The 20,503-nt window shown below is 39.1% G+C and overlaps 2 protein-coding genes across 5 annotated transcripts in view; one reads left to right on the plus strand and one right to left on the minus strand.

The window, feature by feature from the left end:
- Nucleotides 1-26: 26 nt before the first annotated feature.
- LOC141800606 (C-C chemokine receptor type 3-like) lies at nucleotides 27-3,419 on the minus strand. The gene is made up of 3 exons (XM_074683269.1): nucleotides 3,317-3,419; nucleotides 2,242-2,403; nucleotides 27-928 (listed from the first exon to the last, which is right to left on the minus strand). The coding sequence occupies exons 1-3, from the start codon at nucleotides 3,321-3,323 to the stop codon at nucleotides 27-29; spliced, it is 1,071 nt and encodes a 356-aa protein (XP_074539370.1). The 5' UTR covers nucleotides 3,324-3,419.
- Nucleotides 3,420-4,795: 1,376 nt separating this feature from the next.
- Nucleotides 4,796-20,503, plus strand: part of cobl (cordon-bleu WH2 repeat protein) — a 57,854-nt gene continuing 42,146 nt past the window's right edge. For 3 of the 4 annotated variants that reach the window (XM_074683534.1, XM_074683537.1, XM_074683536.1), the window contains exons 1-3: nucleotides 4,796-5,032; nucleotides 5,143-5,264; nucleotides 19,082-19,279. In XM_074683534.1, the coding sequence (XP_074539635.1) occupies nucleotides 5,236-5,264; nucleotides 19,082-19,279 (227 nt within the window). In that variant the 5' untranslated portion in view covers nucleotides 4,796-5,032; nucleotides 5,143-5,235. Of the gene's footprint in view, nucleotides 5,033-5,142; nucleotides 5,265-17,804; nucleotides 17,932-19,081; nucleotides 19,280-20,503 lie in introns of those variants that run through there. The other variant, XM_074683535.1, reaches the window with a different exon arrangement.

Consider the following 20,503-nt stretch of genomic DNA (forward strand, 5'->3'; position numbering starts at 1 on the left):
ATATACAGTAAATAATCCACCATATTTTACTTGATGAAAGTGGAGGTGATCTCTGATGACCTTGACATGGCTGAGCTTCTCTTAAAAGAGCTATCAGACAAATCTGTGGTGTGGGACATTGGAATCCAGGGTACACATTTCCTCAGCAGCTGCAATACTCTTTTCATAAACTTCTGTCCCACAAAGGCATAAATGATGGGGTTCAGGCAGCAATGGGTGTATGCAAAGGCCTCTGTAATTGTAACTGACAGCCTTAAGGTTTTTTCCAGGATGCACTTGTTGCCTGGCAGTTTGGACTTCATTAATGTCAGGAAAAGGGAAATATTGTAAGGGGCCCAAAAAATGAAAAACACAACCACAACAGAGATGATGAGTTTCACCACACGATGCTTCTTTGTGCTCCTTATGTTCATCAGTACAGGGATAATCCTGGAGTAGCAAACTACCATCACCAAAAAGGGAAATATGAGACCTAGTATGTTGGCTGTAAAGATATTATAATGCTTCCAGGCATCACTCTCAGGTTTGTAACTACAAGTGGACCCGTCAGATGCATTCACATGTGTGAAGATGAATACAGGCAGAGAGACGCCCAAACTCAGCATCCAGACCATGACACTCAGAATCACACCTGCTCTCAGAGTGCGATACCTTGCCAGCTTGTAAGTGTGTATGATGACAATGTAGCGGTCTATTGTCATGACAACCATGAAGAAGGTGCTGCAGTAGAAGCCGGTGTTGTGTGAGCCAGAGGTAAGGCGACACATGAAGTCCCCAAAAATCCAATGACGGACCTTCGAGTAGTGAGAAAAGAAAGGCAGCGTGAGGACGAAGAGGAGGTCAGAGAGGGCCAGGTTGAAAAGGCAAATGTCTGTCAGGTTGGTCTGATTGCGGTACTTTACTAGGACCCACACCACCAGGCCGTTACCTGAGGAGAGAAAGAAAATGGACTCTGGCATTGGTAAGGAAGTACACAGTATTCAGTAGTGCGAGACAAGGTGCAATCTAGTCTCCAGTTCTTTTTCACCTCTCTTCTGAGAATCTGTCCTTATAAGGTGTAAGTCCCTATGGTTGCATTAATTTTACAATATTACAAAATGGCTTATATATGCAAATGATCAAGCTGTTCTAAGTGCTGCCTTATGTAATATGTTATTCAATATGTAGAATATGCTATGAGGATGATCTGTTTTAATTGCACTCCCTCGCTACCTTGTGTAATTAGCTTTTAGCTAAGGCTGTATCACTCTCCCTTTTAGCTTTATTCTGCTCTTCTGTCCTTTTTCTGTCTGACTGTTGGGCTCCTGTGTCCACCATCACTACACAATTAGTCATAGAAATTGTTTTTAGCAGGAAAAACAAAGATCTCTGTGTTTTATCTCTTCTCACTACTCAACTTTCTCAGCTGGCGTGGTGTTGTCATAGAGACCTCGACGTGCCGTAGATCAATCTGGTCCTAGTTGACCTGAACTGGTAGCTAAGAAGTAGCAATTTAAAATAACCTGTAACCTGCAATATTGGTGCTGATAATCTAATTTTAAATCGTGGATTAAGATCAGGCATATATTGAGAGGAGAACCTTTTTCAAGATCACTTTCAAACTCCTCACTGCTCCCTTAAGATATTAACTAATACAATGTCAGAAAGAGAGCTGAGTTAATATGTTGCAAAGAGGGCATGTGGCAGATAATTGCTGGCTTTAAATTTGCCCTCATGTCCATTATAGGATAATATATTTAGTACATTTTATCACTGTGGAAATGACTGATCATGATAATATCTATAGGTGTTGCTGCTAGATGCATGCAAATTTCCTGTCATGCAGCAAACTGTAAATAGGGCTCTGCATAAATGGTATCCACTGAAGAGCTGGCCATACATACACTTGAAAGGATGGAGAAATCTTGAAAAAGTCTTGAGCACTAATTCATTTACTGACCCGATTACGACATAATTACGGGGGGCCAGCAATTTATTATTACTATTATGATAATAATTATTTATCATCATTATGATGATGATGATGATGATTATTATTATTTTTATTATTATTATTATTATTATTATTATTATTATTAGTAGTAGTAGTAGTAGTAGTAGTAGTAGTAGTAGAAAAACTACTTTAGCTCATATTAATATCCTTTTGTATGCCAAGACTTTTTGTATTGCCTTGTCATTTCTGAGAGCTACAGTCTCAATAAAGTTGACTGGATTCATTTAGTTATGTCAGTAAATACGTACCTATGAAGCCAAGGATGAAGACCAAGCTGTAGACAGCAGGTAGAAACACCTTCCCAAAATCCCTCAAATATTCAAGGTCACACGGAGCAGAGACTTCATCTTCATCAATGTTGTAGTAAGCCGAATAATCATATGTGATGGTGGCAGTGCTGTCTTCATAACCTGTAGACAGATTTTTATTTAATATTATTTTTCATGCACATTATGTTCAACTGCTTTCATCTACATTTTTCTATCAAATTTTAAGTTTTCAATGAAAAGTGTAAGAGTTCAGTATCAAGTGACAGGCAGCATTGATGTTTTTGAATGTTATCTTGAAAAGCCCCTGGGCTGAATATTGCAAAGAAGAACGGGCAACTAAAAAATAACTAAAACCTAAAGTCAGATCCATTAATCAGCAAAAACAGAAGGCTAAAGCTGTCTCTGAAAAGACCAGTCAAGGAGAATCGTCATCTTTGTGAATCAGCCATCAATTAATAAAGAATACTGGAGTGCCACCTGCTGGTCAGCTACCGAGGCACATCCATATCTTTTTATAATTTGAAATACACACCATCTAATTATAACAACATGTTTTGTTCTGGTTTTCTTTTTTAAATTTCAAATCTAGACCTTGTAGATTATTAGGAAAAAAAATTGTAATGTTTCATTAGAGTTGAATAGAATTTGAAAGTGGTCAATACTTAAGTTACAATTGATTTCTATTTTTGAAATTATTTATTTGTATGTTGTCCCATATAATCCTTAACCTTAGGTTGTGTTGAGCACATGAAACTGTTACGAGAAAATAAAATACCATTATTAAAAATACACAATAAAAGCCACTGGTACTGGTCCATAACGCAGATTATTAAAAGTATTTCTTCTTTACTCCAAACACCTTTCTTGTAAACTAAAAAGAATAAAATATCTAAATTGAAAACATGGATGTAAAAATTGAATGAAGTTATTTTTAAACAGTGCATTACAGCATCAGGATGTAAATGTAAACTGGATAGAAACCTAAGTAATAACATATGAGCAATGTAAACTCTGATACTTAACAGAAAAAAAAAGGATTTTAAAGGGTAGTCACCTGTCATGTTTAAGGTTCTGTGTTGTCTTGAGAAGCACTTCACAGGTCTTGATGTCCCTGTCAGGGTCTTTTTCAGTGTCTCCTCAACTATAACAGCAGTGATGAAGCATCTGTCAGAGTCAGCTACCTCAGTCAATAGGCTGACTATTTGAGATGTTTGCTGGTTTCCTGTACGTCCTCTAAGTGTGACTGCGAGATCCTTATCAGCAACACTGAATCCACAGATGTTCAAGGTTCACAGACTAACATCACAACAACAAAGCATGGTTAAAAACACAATCTTCAGACTCGTGCAAATCACTACAAAGGCGTTAATTATAGATCCACTGATTAAGTAAAGTATTTGAGTGGGCTATTAGCATAGGGGAATTTATTAAGACATAGGCTATCTTTAGAATGATCAAGGGCATGCAAAAATACTTGATGTATCACATAAGCCTTATCACAATACATCACAACCAACCAGGGAGTGATACATCAGTGACAGAGATGGGACTATTTTATTGATTTTCAAATTTCATACTGCTAATTCCAATTGGTCTTTTTTTGTTTGTTTGTTTTTTATATTTTGTACATTCATATGTGTTTTATGATTTATAGTCATTCTTTCATTTACGATTCTCTGTTTTTATCTTTTATTGCAGCTTCCTCTTTTGACCGCGTTTTTGTTTACTTTATTTTAAAGTATGCGTACTATTTTCTACTTTGTTCTTGTCCATTACACCAGTGGAAGTAGTTTCGTCTGTAGAAGATTACAGGTTGGTCTATGGGTGACCTCTTGTGGCGGAGAATCATATCACAGAGCACAAAGCATGCTGGGAGAAACATGCCGGTTGCAAAGATTTGAATTCACGGCTCTGGGTTAGAATGAAGACACATTGTGCAAAGGCGCTTTGCTGAAAAAGTGACACATCGAAAAGAAACCAGGGACAACGATGACACCGATTGTAGTAATTACAAAAACAACAATGCTGATTATCTCCAGCATCGAGTTCAGTTCACTTTACGGTCAGCTTTGACACTTAATTTCGCTAACTGGCATTTTTCTCGGAGTTTTTTCTCTGAGTTTGTGCAAACAAACGCAGGTGTTTGTTTCCGTCGCTTTCCAGCTGGCGCTCACTGAATTCCCAGTGAGGATGATTGACATGAGCTCTCTCCATGAAGGCGGGCTAAAACGAATAAGTCAAGTTACACAAACCAAGTACCAGAAACCGGAAGCACTTGTGGTAATACTCATCAGTCGTGGAGCTGGGTGTCTGTGGAGTAATGTCTGTCTCAGCTTCAACATTTATCAGCTTTTGTAACTTATTTACTTATTTTTCATATTCATTATTATTTATCTATTTTTTTTTTTGCTGCAAACGACATAAAAAAAGAACGTTAAAAAAACTACGTCTTCGTAGCATGTAAAGCTACCACAAACTCTTATTTTGAAAGGTGATACCGAATGTCTTCGCAGTTTTTCCGTTAGTATGACAAATGCCAAGAAAAAGTCAGCCGGGGGATACGAAGATTATATCTGGTGGATTTGACAAATAAGTGAGTCAGTGAGAATGACTCAGGTAGACCGTTTTGACTGAAGTAGGTTGGACTTAAAATGCTGCCGTTGTAACGACTCAGTTGACCGCGTGAGTTGGCTCGAAAGGACACTTTGTGGGCTAGGCGCTTCAGGTCACACTGGACTGTCATCCCTACGCACTGTCACTTGTTGGTCCGGTAGGTAAATAAAAACGCCGAGTTTTCTTTCATTAAAAATACTTTTTATTTGCAGAGTTATGAAGCACATTAGTTGGACAGCCAACTAATTATTGAATCTTTTTGTTCAGGTTAGGATAATAATGAATATTTACCAAGTGTAAGAACGAGTGGATTTTGGGAACCCATCCCCAGCTGAAGTTGGATATCGTTTAATCAGTGCAATGACTGAGTCATCCAAGCCGCCCTCAGGGTAAGTTCATCTAAAATAACTACAATTCAGCTTCAGTGCTTTGACTTTATTTTAAATTTGTTTATAGTAACTCCTAACTTAATTTGGGCTACCAAAGGCCACTAAAAATGCTCATATGGCTTTTGTGTCAGATAAGATGAAAGATTGTTCATCAGTGCTCGATTACTTATTTTATGCAGCTATGCTTTACTATCAAATAGTGTTACTCTAAAGCCTCTTAAATCACCCTGTATCATTATACAGCTAGGTCTTTTTATCAAAACAGTCGGTTGGTCAACAAAGCAACAAAATTCACTTTAGCATCCACAGCAACAGTTAAAAAGGATTTGTTGTCTATTGACTGCGGTGACAACAGAGAGAGTGTTCGAGCAGCCGGGTCAGCCTGCTCTCCATTTACCTCCAACATTTCTGCCTCTTACAGACAATAAGAATGAACAGTACAGGACAACAGCATAGTTTTACACCGTATATGGTTGAAAAGGTAGATGACATTTGTTAGTGCAACTAAAAGTTTTCGTCAGAAAAAGTCAGTTCAGTTTATATTTTTTTGAGGCGTATCTGGTGCATCAATGAAGAATGTGCGCATGTCGTGCATTTACCAGTTCTTCACTGTAACTGATAATAAACCCAAGTAAATGGTCGTTTAAAGCTATATCAGTGCTTCATTTCATGTTTCTTTGACTGTTAAATACAGAGACCTCATTTATATAAAAGAAGTAACAACTTAAAAAGAAAAAAAAGTCGTAAAAGAAAATAATTATCTTATATCATAGTTTCTGTCATTATCATACCAGTATCATTACCCAAAAATACTGTTCAAGACACTTGAAGAACATTTCTGTGGGAAACAGCTAAGACATGTACGACTGTTTCTTTTCTAACTTTCTCACATCTTATCTCTTTTATACAAAATAATTGCCCATCATCAATCTCTTGGCAAGAGATAAGATATAAACTAGCCTTCAGTGCCTCACAATTTACATTCCCAATGCACAGTGGACCACAATTCTTTTGCTCTTAATTGGTTTATTCAACCCCCCCCCCCCCCCCCCCCCCCCCAAAAAAAAAAAAAAAAAAAAAAAAAATGTTGCTTAAGGCAAATTCAGGAAATAAAAATATTTCTTCATAAAACCATTTCAGACAGTAAGGACACGGACCACGAAACACTTAAATTTTGCCTTATACTAAAAGAAAATAGCCAGAGAAACATCTCTCAACATTTTGGTTAGAAAATTCTTGAAAATAATCCTGAAAACCAATACTGATTGGCGGTGATCTCCAGGCCCTTTGACCCTTCATAAAAACAGACAACTCTGTATTGGAAATCACCACATGAGCTTGAAACTACTCTTATAATTTATGATCAGTGCTTGATGTTGCATCTCCAAAATGCCAACAACTTTTTTTTTTTGTGTCCGAGCCCATAAAAGATTGTTAGATGCAAAGTGGAAAACTGTCCCGTGATCTTTAGAATATAGATTTTTGCACAACTGCACAACTGAAGGTTTTAGAGCAGCATATTCTGCCATCCAGAACGTGCCTTCTTGAGGAAAGACGCTGCATATTTCAGCAAGACAAAGTCAAACCACAATCAGCATCTTTTTTCTCAACCCCATCTGATTCTGTAAAATAGTCCAGGAGCTGAACTGGCCCACCTGCAGTACCTACCCATTAAAAACATTTGACACAAGTAAAACAACAAGGGAAACCTAAACTGTCAAGCTACTGAAATCCTAAATGAGGCAAGTCAGGGAAATATAAATCCTCAAAAACTGGTCTCCTTGGTTCCAAAGCATTTACATAGTGTTGTTTATGGAATAGGTGGTGCAACAGTGGTAAACATGCCTCGGTGCCCAGCCCTCTTGAAAGGTGTTCCTGGCACCAGATAAAATGAACATATTTTATAAAACTGTGTGTTTCAGCCTGGATTTATCAACAGTACGCTCAGAGACAAAACTTTATGATTTTGAGTGATTGATTTGTGAATTTAGTTGGGTGTCCTGTAATTGGACAGACCTATCATCTTGTCTGGTTGTTGAGGACTCTCTAGTCTACTTATTGTGTACTATGCTTGCAAAAATCTTAGCTACAAAGTGAAACAGACATAGTGGTAAAATGAGAAGGGTGTGATGCTGGCAGGAGTGTTGAGGTGGTGATTTAACAGTCAGTCTGATCTACCAATCTCAGGTCCCTCTAACCATGCACACTGAAACACAGTGATTTCACACACCCAAGAGCTTTTTGGCCAAATTACAAAGCAGACAGGTCTTAGAGTCAGCTGGCAAAGGAAACAAAAATACCTTCTTTATCTGGTCAGTGTGTGACATTTCTGTCCATATAAATTACCATGACAACTCTCTTTGTGTTGTGACCGCTCTTTCGTCATCACACAGGGAGCAGGGACTTAACAACATAGCACAGTCTAATGAAACACAACTCATAAAACTACATCAACACACAGGCCATGGTCTCTGAGCAGACAGAGAGACTGCTCTTTAGCAGGGCAGTGATATTAGTTTGTACCTAGTCATTGAAATCTGAGCAGTGGGTTTGTGGTGCTCTGTGGACCATGTGTGTTTGATGTTATGTAAGTGTTAAAAGCCTTAGTGTGGACCCCAGGAATGGTGGATAGATTACCTGAATGAAGCCTTAGTTCACAGCATTATTGGCTGATAAAAAAGCCTGCACACAAAGGACAACAACCCCCTCCTCAGACACTAAAGGAAGACAGATTTCTCACCGTGCTCAGAATAAGATTGCACAAATCTGGTTACTTGCTTTATCACAAACAAAATTAGTGCCAATAAAATAAAAGTACCTTTAAAATAAATTTTAAGACAGCGTTTTTGGCACATGAAACTAGTGTGCTTCATAGCTGTCTTAGTGGTTTATCTGTTGTATGAGTTACAGAGTGTTCCCTGGAAGAACTGGAAGAATGATGGAAAACTGAGGAATGTGATTTCAGTCATTTCCAGTGCTGCATACATTTGGAAAGAAAGGAAGAGATGGGGATTTTTTTGTTCGTCATGCTTGTCATATACAACACTGCAAGGAATCCTGAATTAATAAAATAGTTTGTCATACTGAAAGAGAAATCAGTTTAGAGCTTTGTATTGTACTTTATTTAAAATAGTGATGTTTGGAGCCATATATGATGATATATTACACCAGGAGGAGGATGTACTGCAGGATCAGTTTTTTGTCCCATCTGTATTTTAACAACTTTTCATTTCATTAAGTTTGTGTGAGTAATAATGCGTTATTTAGTGATTGATGTACCAGAGACTACCTTCTTTGAACATATACATCCATCATAGACAGTGAAAAAAATGCTGGAGGGAAAAAGTAAGGTCAAAATTTGAATCACTAAATTGTTGATTTTTTTGTCACTTTAAACTGCATAAGAGATCAAAACAGTAACACTTTTTAAACTTTCAGTTAGGAAAACTAATACCACCAATCTATCCAAAATACCAGAACTTGATCTACAAAAGCTTGTCCTCTTGGAATAGAAAATGTGCCAGCACACAGTCTGCCGATGGCTTCTTTGTGTGCTGAGTTAGCTTTGGTCTAGAACCCTCTGATTAATGTGGGTTTCTTACTGGATTTTAATTAGAGGACTCACTTCCGCAGGAACAATCAAGAAGAAAAAGCTTTCTATTAAAACAGAGAAACAGCGAAGAGGAAACAGCTTTCGCTCTGCGTTTTTTTTAAACCTTCAAAGACTTCAGTAAGCTGTAAAACGTTTTATAGCTGATATGCTCTTCTGTTCCATCTTCATTGCTTATCATTACAACTTGGAGTTTTTTTTGGTCAGTAAACTGCTTTGAGGAACTGCCCTTATCTTAATAAAAATAAACAGAGGACATTTAGCAAAAGAAACATAGAGGTCTGAGCACTCTCGACGAAACAGGATTTTTTTGTAGCCATCTGCTGCATGGTGGTAGGTTGTTTATTTACGTCATTTTCTGTCCTTCTACTTTGTTACTCCATATATATTTTCTTCATTTTCATACCGAGTCATTGGTGGATCAAGATGGCAGACCCTACAAATAGAAATATAGACCAGGATTACAAATAACTGTTGGTTTCCTGTTGGCTACCAGCTGTCTTTACGTACTGTCACACTACTGTTTATAAAGAGCCATTGACACAGTTTGCCAGCTGTACTGTACATGCACTTAAATTTGAAACTGTGCCCACTGGACTAGAATGTCAGTGTCAACTTTTGCACAGTATTTGACTGCCATGTGTGTCTGTCAGTCTGTACAGTTTGTTAAAGTATTCACAATGTATGCTTCGAATTCAGAATAGAAGATTTACACTTGAAATAATTTGTATTGAAACAGTTGGATATCATGAACTGGGTGCAGACAAAAGCTCCACACTCTGAACATCCTTCACAAAGTCTTCTTTACACAGAGGTTTAAGGTTCATGTGGTCAGCCACCAGCTCAGCACTGCTGACTAAGGGTGTTCCCTGTCTTTTTTCTCCCTTACTTGAGGCTTGTACTGTATTTACTTAAAGTAAAGTGGAACATCTTTCAGTGTGTGTGGTCACATCTGGAGATTTGAGGGTTATTTTTATAATGGGTTAAATATAACTCCTATGAAAACTGAGATAGGCCAGTAAGTGAGAGAGTGTTTGAGGCTATGTGTAGCTGGCAGGGGTTCAGTATGTGTCTGGTAATATCTGCATCCATTTTACATGCAGTAGTTTTAAATAGAAAGGGTGTGGATGTAGAGCTTCCAGCTTGTTCTGCAAGGATAGAAGCTTCACCACAGCGCACACTGAACATAAACCTTTGCTCTGTTATGATTTCTCATTACAGTGGAAATATACAGCAGCAGCCATCAACTGGTGAATGTAATGTTTGTAGTTTATTGTAGTACTCAAGATTGAACTTTGACACAACACAAAGATAAATGCTTTAAGTGCTTCCCTTAATCACATTTGATGTAGCTTACAGGCTTTATAGCAGTTCAGCTGTGCTTACCGTGGGTAATGTTCCAAGTTGGAGTTTGTCAGCTATAGGCCTGGGGCAATAGTCAATAAATCAATTAATCGTACGATACAGGAAATAAACTTGATAATTATGCCAGCCTCACTATATATATCCCCATGTGTTTGTTTTCCTTATCTCTAGCCTCCAAGAGGGTTCACTCTGTGCATCGCTCTCAGCACCTGGGCGCGTTTGTTCCATAGTGGAATGATCAGAGTGAATCCTCTTGTCAGTCATCAAATCTTTGTCTCCTGGGGGAGGCAGGGCTGCTAGCATCAGGCTAGCGTAAACACACAGAGTGCAGCAAGCAGGTTAACATAGTAGAAAATTAGGAGGAAAAAAAGTTGAATGTAGTGAAAAGCCACAGCCCTGTAGAAAAATTCTGTTTATGGAGTGTTATGCTCTTTAGGCCCTGTTATCCTAACTACCTTGTGCTGTGTTCCAACCTGGTGAGAGAAATCAGCTCTTAAACAACAAAGTGTGCCCGCTCCACTTTAAGAGGCTGTATCTGACTGTACTGCTGCCCTGCAGCTGTTATGGGCTGCTTGGATTTATTTCTGGAAGGCTGTAGTCATATGTTAGTCTCTGTGGTATGTGGGTTTGTCAGAGAGGAGGACAGACGGGTTGCATGTGTGTGTCCACAGACTGGACGGACTCTTCTTTTATCAAGTGATGTGCCTCAGGAGCAAAATCCCCTCCCGATAAGGCTGAGGTGGTGAAGTGCATACCTACAGAATTCATCTATTCAGCGCTACAGTGTAGTTGATTAGTAGTGATTTAATAATAAAGGCTGCCAGTTGGGGACACATACTTTAAAGTTATGGCTTTCTTTAAGAGTTTTTATGTTAAAATGTAGTCAGTAAATAAAATTAACCAACAAGTAATTCTTTACTGATTTAGCCGACTGATTTTAAATCTGCACAACATCCTAAGTGAAGTGTTTTCCTCTCTTTCCCTCTCTCTGTCTAATTGGACAAGCAGCTTAGGGAATAGGGAACGGACTAATTATCACTTCCTGCTGTTCAGCATCTACATTCCTTCTCTCCCTCCTCTACAGTTAGGCCCCACCCATCTACCCTTTTCTATTCCCTGTCTTGTTGCTCTGCAGCCACATGGGTCTCTCTGCCACCTGAGCTTTCTTCATCCATCCCTTGTTCCAGCCTTGGTGATCCCTCCTTTCCTTTCTTGTGTATTCCTCTTCCTCCTTTGCTGTGGGCCTGTTTACCACCCACAAAAGTGTGTTTACTGCAGCTGGTGCACCATGCTCAACTCTCATGATGCAACTATTAAAAACTGTAATTACACCAAAAAGTGATTTTATCATCTGATGTTTTGGAATTAATTACCTTCGCCAAGGAGGTTACGTTTTTGGGAGAGTTTGTCTGTCTGTGACCAACACAACTCAAAAAGTTACAAACAAATCTTGATGAAATTTTCAGGAAATGTTCAAAATGGGACAAGGAAGAAGTGATTACATTTTGGAGGTGATCCAGATCACCGCCTGGATCTAGGATTTTTTTTAAAGGATTCTTTATCATAGTGAAATAGGGCCGTTTTCACCATACGTGTGTAACTCCACAACAAATGGTCAGATTGCTTTGCAAAACAAGATAAGACAAGGTCACGATAATTTCTGACAGATGTAAAAGTACGATCCAAATCCTGGAAAATATCTGGATACTAAGATCTGAAATGTGAAATATGTACTGGGTCATCATAATTTTCAATACTGTCAGGTAAGAAGTTATCGTACAAACCTGCAACTAACACCAAATTATAGCAGACAGTTTGCTGAAAGGGAATATAAAACTTATGTAGGACTTAAGTGTTGCGTGAAAATCACAATATGCTTGGCGTAGGTCTGCGCTGTCTGAGTGCTTTTCCAGTTGTGAATAATATTGAGATGTAGAGCAATTTTTCTACCTGCATTTTTGGGACTTACTTTAATTGTAACCCTTTTGCATCTTGGGTTTTGATCACTGTCCTTGTCTTTAATCACTCCTCTCTGTTCACTCTGTGGTATTCTTTAAATATCTTACATTAATTCACTTTAAATGAATTATGTTAATGAGATGAGTATTATTAATTATAACTTTCAGAGTCAGCTTTGGAGTTTTTTTAAAGTGTTGGAGGTTTAATAAACTAGTCAAACTATCAGGTGAACAATCTGGGCTGTAAAAGTACAAATAGTACCGCTTGAAAGCAGAAAGTATCATGAGCTTGTAATGCAGGGAATAAAATCTAAAAATGTAGTCTTTATTGATCCATAAAGCTTCCTCTGTCATAGACTGACTAGATAAGCAAGTTAAAGAGCTGAGCTGCTTAGAAAAGAACGTTATGACCAAAGGTCTAAAGGAGCGCCCACCACATGAAATTGACTCAGCTTGCCTTTGGAAAGACATGGATGTTATTTTCCAGCTGGTCTAAAAGAGAGGTAGGTGTTAGTTGTTGGTTTCCTGCTTCTAAATTTGTATAATTATTGTTGTCTTGGAACATGTCTGGTGTGGCACTTTGTCACTGCTCACAAGAGGACAGGATGACTGTGATGATGTGTCACGTCAGGAGAGGAGAGGACAGAGGAGGATAGCGTAGGGTGGGGTGCTATTACACAAAGTGGATTTCTCTCCTGTAAGTAGGCATGAAACAGACACTGCAGGATTACTGGTCCAGACTTTACCGTCGGGTCGCTGCAATACACCCTGAACAAAAGCCCTATGAGTAACTGTAAGTAGTCTGAGCAACCTAATTGATCCCAATGAGCAACGTTTCATTTAGCACCTGTGGTGTTGTCTTTTTACCCCCCTTGGGTCATTATTGTACTTTTACTGCCTCTCGACTCCTGTTCATCAGACTAAGCTCAGCTTCTGCTCGTTGTTGCTACAGGGGTTGGAGGTTGTCCCTAGATAATCAAGTAAACCGGATTACATTAAATCCAATGAACAACTTCTAGACCAGCAGGTCGGGCCTTCATATAAAATAAATATGAACAACTCAAACTCAAATAAGCCAAACTGTACCTTTCATGTGAGTTCTCGTTTAATACAGAGTCTGTGTTTACTGTTGCATACAAATTAAATCTAACTACATGAAATTTCTGTCAGTGATGACTTGGGTTGGAGTCTTTGATCTCCTCCTTACACTGACCTTTTCTATTAGTACTCGATGACACAGGCTGTATAGTTCTCCTGCGAACTCTTTTAATAGTTGGTGATAGTTTCTGGTATCTTGACATGTTGTTGATAAGGTAGGTTGAGAGAGTTACTGGTAGTGACACATACCTTAAGAGGTGGTTTGACCCTTTGGCCACATACCATTGAGTGAGGTGGAGCAGTATGCAGCAAATCATTGATTTGAGCTTTTTTGTGCACTGACTGAGGAATTTAGTCTGAAAAAGGAGCGGAATAGTTTTTTTTCAAGAGTAATGCTTTTAGTGTGTCAAAACTGTTTAGATACCTGTCAAAATCTATACATGAGCTTATCTTTATATCTTTGAGTAGTTCTGAATGGGTGATTTTCAGTGTGATTGGGATCTTGCACCCTCTACCATCCCTGTCATTAAACGCTCCATCAATCCGTCTTTATTCATGTTCCAAACTTTACTGTACTTTGATGGTATGCTAGTATTTGTAGCGAAGTGGGCAGCTATTTCAGGTATGTGAAAACAGAGTCCCTGACATTGTCAATGAGCCAGTTTTCTCACAGTAGTTCGGGGTGTGGTTTTGAACCACATGGCTGTAACATGAGCATCGAGGCATATGCTGAGCTATGAGGCTGTGTGCCTGGCAACTGCAAACACATGCTTCTCCAGCTCATATGTCTCCAATACTCACTCAAATCAGAAACTCTCTAACAGCCGTGCTGCTCATTTCTGTCTCTTTTCTCTGGGTCACTCAGCTTTTGTGTGTTAGCACCTAAAACCCACAGCTGCTGCTAAACTGGAGGCCACACTCTTCCCCAGTCAAGTGGTGTAAATATAGGTTTCCATGGAGACACCATGACATCAAGTGGGTATGCTGACTACATAGCAGGGTGGTGTTTGTGAGTGTGTGTAAGTGGCTTAGGGTCCAGGATGTTCAGCTTTTGCACTCAGTCCAATGAACAACAGGAGGTTAAAACTCAAGTGTGCACACAGACAAGTGCAGACTCTGATACACTTTGATGAACTTATACGTAAGCAGTGGGAGGGTCTCTCATGTCTTAAAAATGTTAGGAATGGTGAGATTTACAGTTCAAAGAGTTTGGAGTTGTGAATTCTTCCATGATGCAGTCTTATTTTCAGTGAATTTGCACTTTTAAAAGTTACAAAGCAAATTGGTTCAGTATATTTCATTTCATTTTTTCACATTTCATCGTTTTGATCCCAGCTCACATGGACGGGGTAAAATAGTGTTTTTCAATCTAAAAACAGAATCATCTGCATGTTTTCAAGTATGTCAGATCCTTAGCTGAGTTTCACATGACTACGTTTTTATTATTTTCTCATTCTGTTGAAATCTGTTGGCCAAGACTGATTAGATCTGAAACTGCAGGCTTTTCTGAGCTCTGAGCTTATTGTGGCACGCTTTTGTGTGGGTTGTGAGGACATCCAGCCGTGGGTAGTTTTTTTCTTTCCTTGTCAGAGGAAAAATTACATCACATTGTGGAAGTTAAACAGAAGATCTAAGTTGTGACACTTGTCTGTTCAACCAGACTTTATAATATGGCACAGAGTTTTAGTGTTACTCATTATTTGTTTTCCCACAATGCAAAAAGTTTGTCAAAGTAATTCCAGGTCAGTCAGCAGTCGGCCAATCAATCTGCTCCATTCCCAGGCGGCTGTCTTCATTAGAGGATAGTGGCTCATTGTTTTACTGATCCTATTGTCAGCCTGGACGTCCATGTCTCTGTCTGTCTATATTGGACTGTCTTTCTCCCTGACTTCATGACTGTATGTTGATCTGTCTGCTGTCTTAATTCATAGCTTCTCTTGCTCACAGACTTCAGACTTAGTTGTTTAGAGTAGCCCGGTCTGTCTGTCTCTGTTTTTCTCATGCAGCCCTATTTATAGCCTTTTGTACCATTTTATTGTGGGCAGAGCAGACTGATGGATTATTTTTAACTCATTTGAATTGCTGACTGGAGCTATGATGGAGTTAAGGGAGCTAAATTAAATAAAAGTTCAAAATTCAGCGTGTAATGTCTAAATTTTTAAGGCACAAACAGGATCAGAAAAAATGCTTCAGGCTGAAAAGCAAGCCATTAAGAAGTGGAGACTGATGGAGCCTGGTATGGAGCAGACTCATATATTCCATTATTTTAATAAGTCCTTGCTGAGTAGGGAGTTTTTAGTTTCCACAGTTTGACAAATAAAGTCACTGACAGCTTCTTCTTTCCTACAAAAACTCAAAAACTCCAGTGTTCCTGGTCGGCATTATGTAATTTAACTTCTCAGCTAACAACAGTCATCTGGCTGTGACGTTTATGCACCTGAGCTATACACGTAAGGTGCTGCTGTGTTGGCAGTGATCTGGATTTGACACCTTTTGCATGTTCCATCTTTTTGTTCCCAGTCTCTTCCCAGCTTCCCCTGATCTGTATCTGTGTAAAACCACAACCACAGGCACACAGAAGCTGGAGCGCAGGGTTGTATTTGGGTCAGGTAGGAGGTAGCCTGATACACATGCTCATTGTAAAATACAGTACACCCCCCCCAACCACACACACACACATACACACACACACACACACACACACACACACACACACACACACACACACACACACACACACACACACACACACACACACACACACACACACACACACACACACTGAGGCCAGGACAAACTTTGTAAAGACTTAAGTTTTTGTGCTTTCACCCTTCAGTATTACACATTTTCCATTTATTTATTCACAACCACCACTGTAACCAGACGGCTGATCAAGTTCTCGCTCCTTACAAAGTATTTGCACTGCAAAAAAATGACATCTTATGAAGTGTTTTTGTATTATTTTTAGTAGAAATGTCTTTTTTTTTTTGACTTAATATGAGCCAGCGTTACCTGACTAGTCCAGAAAAATATCTGATTTCAAGATATTTAAAGACAAAAATAAGGTCTGAATTACCAGTAACAAGTAATAAAATCTGCTGGAAAAAAAGTTACTTGTATTAAGACATTATTCTAGTTTCGAGCAATTTTTTCCAGTTTTATTGGCAGATTTTTTTTTTACTTATTACAAGCAATTCAGACCTCATTTTTGTCTTTAAATATCTTGAAATCAGACATTTTTTCTGGACTGACTGGTTAAAAGTGGCTCAAGTATAACAAGACAAATTTTACTTTGAATGAGACAAAAACACTTGATAATATTTCATTTTTTGCAGTGTGATAGAACCCACTCTTTTGCTATTTCTACTTTTTTCAGTTTATCAGATTTAGCCGAGGTCTCCTTTGTATCATAATCTCTTCTAACCTCAGCCTCACTGTGAGTATCACCATACTCACTTTCTTTACCACCCATGGGTGCTCGCGTTGTCTTGGCTGGTTTTACCACAGACCACTGACGTCAGTGGTGTCTTTGGCAATTTGCAAGGAATTTCATGTTGTTTGCTTTTTGATTTCCACTTTCAAAATCTTTATAACCTTTTGTTTGGTTGTAAGCTCCTCAGGTCCAATCAAAAACGCTCCTGATTAAAGAACACATTTTAAGGAGGATACTGAAAGAAATATCTCCTTTTCAATGCTGTTTAGCCAAGTGAAAAAGACAGAGTGGTTCTGAAAGGTCCATTAGTAACCTTTGGTGTGTGTGTGTTTGTGTGTTTGTGTGTGTTGTATGTGTGTGCCCATTTGTAACTCAGTCCTGCTGCAGCTCAGCACTTACCACCCTCCTGTGCCGGAGCAGGGTTTCCTGCTCTTCCTTACTCTCTCACTCTCTCTTTCTGCGTCTGGGCTCACCCATTCACTCTCTGTGGGAGAAGAGGCTTCTCCTAAAGGAACCTTTGTGTGTGTTGGAGAGAGGGAACGCAAGAGAGAGTGAGAGGGACGGATACTGGCTGACTGTGTTCAGCCTGGCCTGGGCCCAGTCCCACAGCTCCACAGAGCTCGGTTCTGTTTACCTTGAAAAGCACAGAAAAAATCTCACATTTAAAAGTTTCTGAGCTGCTGTTTTCTGTTCTCTGTCTTTAGGGAATTAATGTTTTTTTCATGTAAATAAAGAAGGAGCACCTGGCAGCAATGAGTCATTCATTTTATCTCCACTAATTAGACTCCTTCCTCCTTTATAACTCATGTTCCAGTTACTCATATCGTATATATAATGCTGTCAGTCTTAAAGGAGCCTGGCACTCCCATAATGTGTCCATTAGAAAACACTTAAGTATTGTATGAGCCAATGACACTATGGATTCTGTGGGTGAGAGTTAGTTGATATCCCACTCAGCTGTTAATGGTTAACTTCAGGCAGGTTAGAGTCCGCTCACTGAGCTATGTTCACGTGCATTTCTTCCTTCGTGGTGTTTTTCTGCTCTGCTCTGGGCAGGAGTACCTCCAAAGATACGGACTACTCACCACTGAATGTAACTCCAACATTGTCTCTGAGCCGGTGCCTGAACCTCGGAACTGGATTTGTAAACGTTCTCCTTTTTGGAACACTTAACCAACAAAGGGACTGGGGTTTTTTTTATACGTGAGTGGGATGTTTCCTTTGTTGTTATCTAAGGTTAATATTTGTGCTGTGAGGAAAGGGAGAGAATTGGTGCTGACATATGTGGCATAGAAAGGCTATTTGTCATTTTTCAGAGACTGAAGTGTTTGATTTCTGTCTTATCAGCTGTCTCTGCCTGTCTAAGGACAGTTTATGTTGAGCCGAGGTCAAATGTGCAGACAGCAGCATCTCGTCGCCAGCATGTCATTGACATCTGCTCCAACCCTGACAACAGGAGCTGTGCTTTAAACATGGCTTATATTCTTATCGTCCATCTATGTTTTTCATAGAGTTGCTGTCAACACATGTAAAAATGAACAAAAAACACCTGAACCAAATACCCTGTGGACCCAAATGTTACCGCTTTGAATAGCTTTTTGAACCTACACTGCCGAAACACAATTTTATCAGATGGTTTCATTACTTAAAAAAACACATGACCGCCTCGGATCTTCTCAGGTCATTAATGCTAAGTGAGTTGATATTTTAGTAATCTCTCCATACATGGAATAGGACTTGTTGTTGGAAGATGAAGAGCATTATAAAATTATGAGTATGAATCCCAGGGAAGATTATCAGAAAAGTTTGTCATCATAGAAGCTGAATGTTATTGACATGAGGAGTGTCAGAAACAGATGGAATAAGCAGCTAATCAGGGCTGGGTCATCCCAGCAACTTTGAGGCTCTTTAGCATATCAGTGGACGGTTATGTAATCCAATCGAAGAGAAAAGACTGTCACAAACAGAAGCAGACACACACAAAAAAAGACATCCTCACTGAGGCTGCTCTGATGAAATGGCTGGGACATGTAAGACGGAGATTAAACCACAAATATGATTTAAAGGAACCAAAATTACAAAAATATTAATGATTTGTTTTAATATAGTTTTTGAAGTTTATGGAATGTATAAAATAATATCAAAAATAAAATTTTAAAGCAGTCAACTGTTGACTTCATCAGTTACATCAATGAATTATATCACTAATTTGAGTGACAGAGTGACACTGCTACACAACATGTGAAACCAGTGCCTAGCCATTGGACACATCTTTTGAGCAATCTAGGAATCAAACAAATAACAACCACTGTAATTTCCGCCTCTGCATATCTTTTTGATTGTTATCTTCCAGGAGAAGAATGAAGGCGCGTGCCCCACCTCCGCCGCCACAGGCCCCTCAGCCTGCCCCACGCCACATCTTCAGAAACACTGTACCTGATGGGGGAGGGACATCGGGTGTGGAAGCCAAGGAAAACATGCTGAGGCCTTCTGTGGATATACAGCTGACTCTGCCACAGGGATATCAGACCTTTGTAACTGAGGATGGCAGGTAATTCAACATGCACACGTTTCTGGGAGTATCAGGATAGCACTGTGTTTATTTTCATGTGGGATTTTGTTGTAAAATATATCTGCAGTCTAATTAATGTCTCCCTTTTATGCGTTTCTTTCTGTGCATACATGTGTACATGAAGGCTACTGCTTATCTCATCAATTTGATTCTATGTTCCGACCTCATTTGCCAGTCACCAGACACACAGAATGAGACCTGTTTGTTGCGTCTGTTTGGGTTGCTGTGCCAGGGAGGCCTTGTAAAGGGGTCTCATTCCCAGTCTCAGCATATGCTTTGTCTCAGTGAGCTGATAGATGGAGGCTGACCTGCTAATGATCCCTGTCCCTAATGAGGTTCTCAGGACATCAGGATTCCTCCCAAGCACAGAACAACATGACGTTCTTTTAACAGAAGGAACATAGGAGTTTTATCTAACTGACAGGATATAAATATAATTTTGGTGGTGTTTATTATGTGTCTGATGTCTTTTTTGGATGTGTCTAGACAAATGATCATGTGGTGTGCTATAGGGATGTCCAGATACAGTTTTTTTGACTTCCAATCAGATTCGATTTTTTCATGATGTGTTTTGCAGATACCGATTTGACACCAATCCGATACCATTGCCATTCTCTGATAAACCCTGTACTCTGTTGGGTGATTACATTTTAAATAACAAATCATATATTTTGTATTAAAGTGAGCTCTGTTGGTGCCTCCTTGAGGAATACTTACTTTACAAATGTAGCACGAAGCTGTTTTACTATCATTGCTTTCCAAAGAGAAGTTGTCCCACACAGGAGACATGTTTGCAACGTGGTTCGATTTACAGCAGCCGTAAAGCATGACAGTGCTGAAAACGTGTAAAAACTGGATCAGACCTGATCATGTAACGAAATGTGATACTATCTGATCCTCCAAAAATACCCATATCGGGCACCTATACCTATCAGTGTTTTGGATCGGACACCCCTAGTGTGTTATGTTTTAGCTTTAGCTGTGCCTTTAGTTCACATAATTAAAAACTTCACACACAACAACAGATAAATTCAACCTGAGGTTAGGAACTACAACCTTTTCATTATCTGAAGATGGGAACATTATCTTTGAGAAATGAATGTAAAACCTCTTATCATTGTTTTAGCTGTGTTGTAGGATACTTCCTGTGAAGATGGATATCTTACCACGAAGATAACTTGTGACCTTGGTATCAGACAGCTT

Source organism: Halichoeres trimaculatus, unplaced genomic scaffold (genome assembly GCF_033239565.1).
Source record: "Halichoeres trimaculatus isolate MK-OKI-2021-1 unplaced genomic scaffold, fHalTri1.1 fHalTri1_scaffold_12, whole genome shotgun sequence".
Taxonomy (NCBI): domain Eukaryota; kingdom Metazoa; phylum Chordata; class Actinopteri; order Labriformes; family Labridae; genus Halichoeres; species Halichoeres trimaculatus.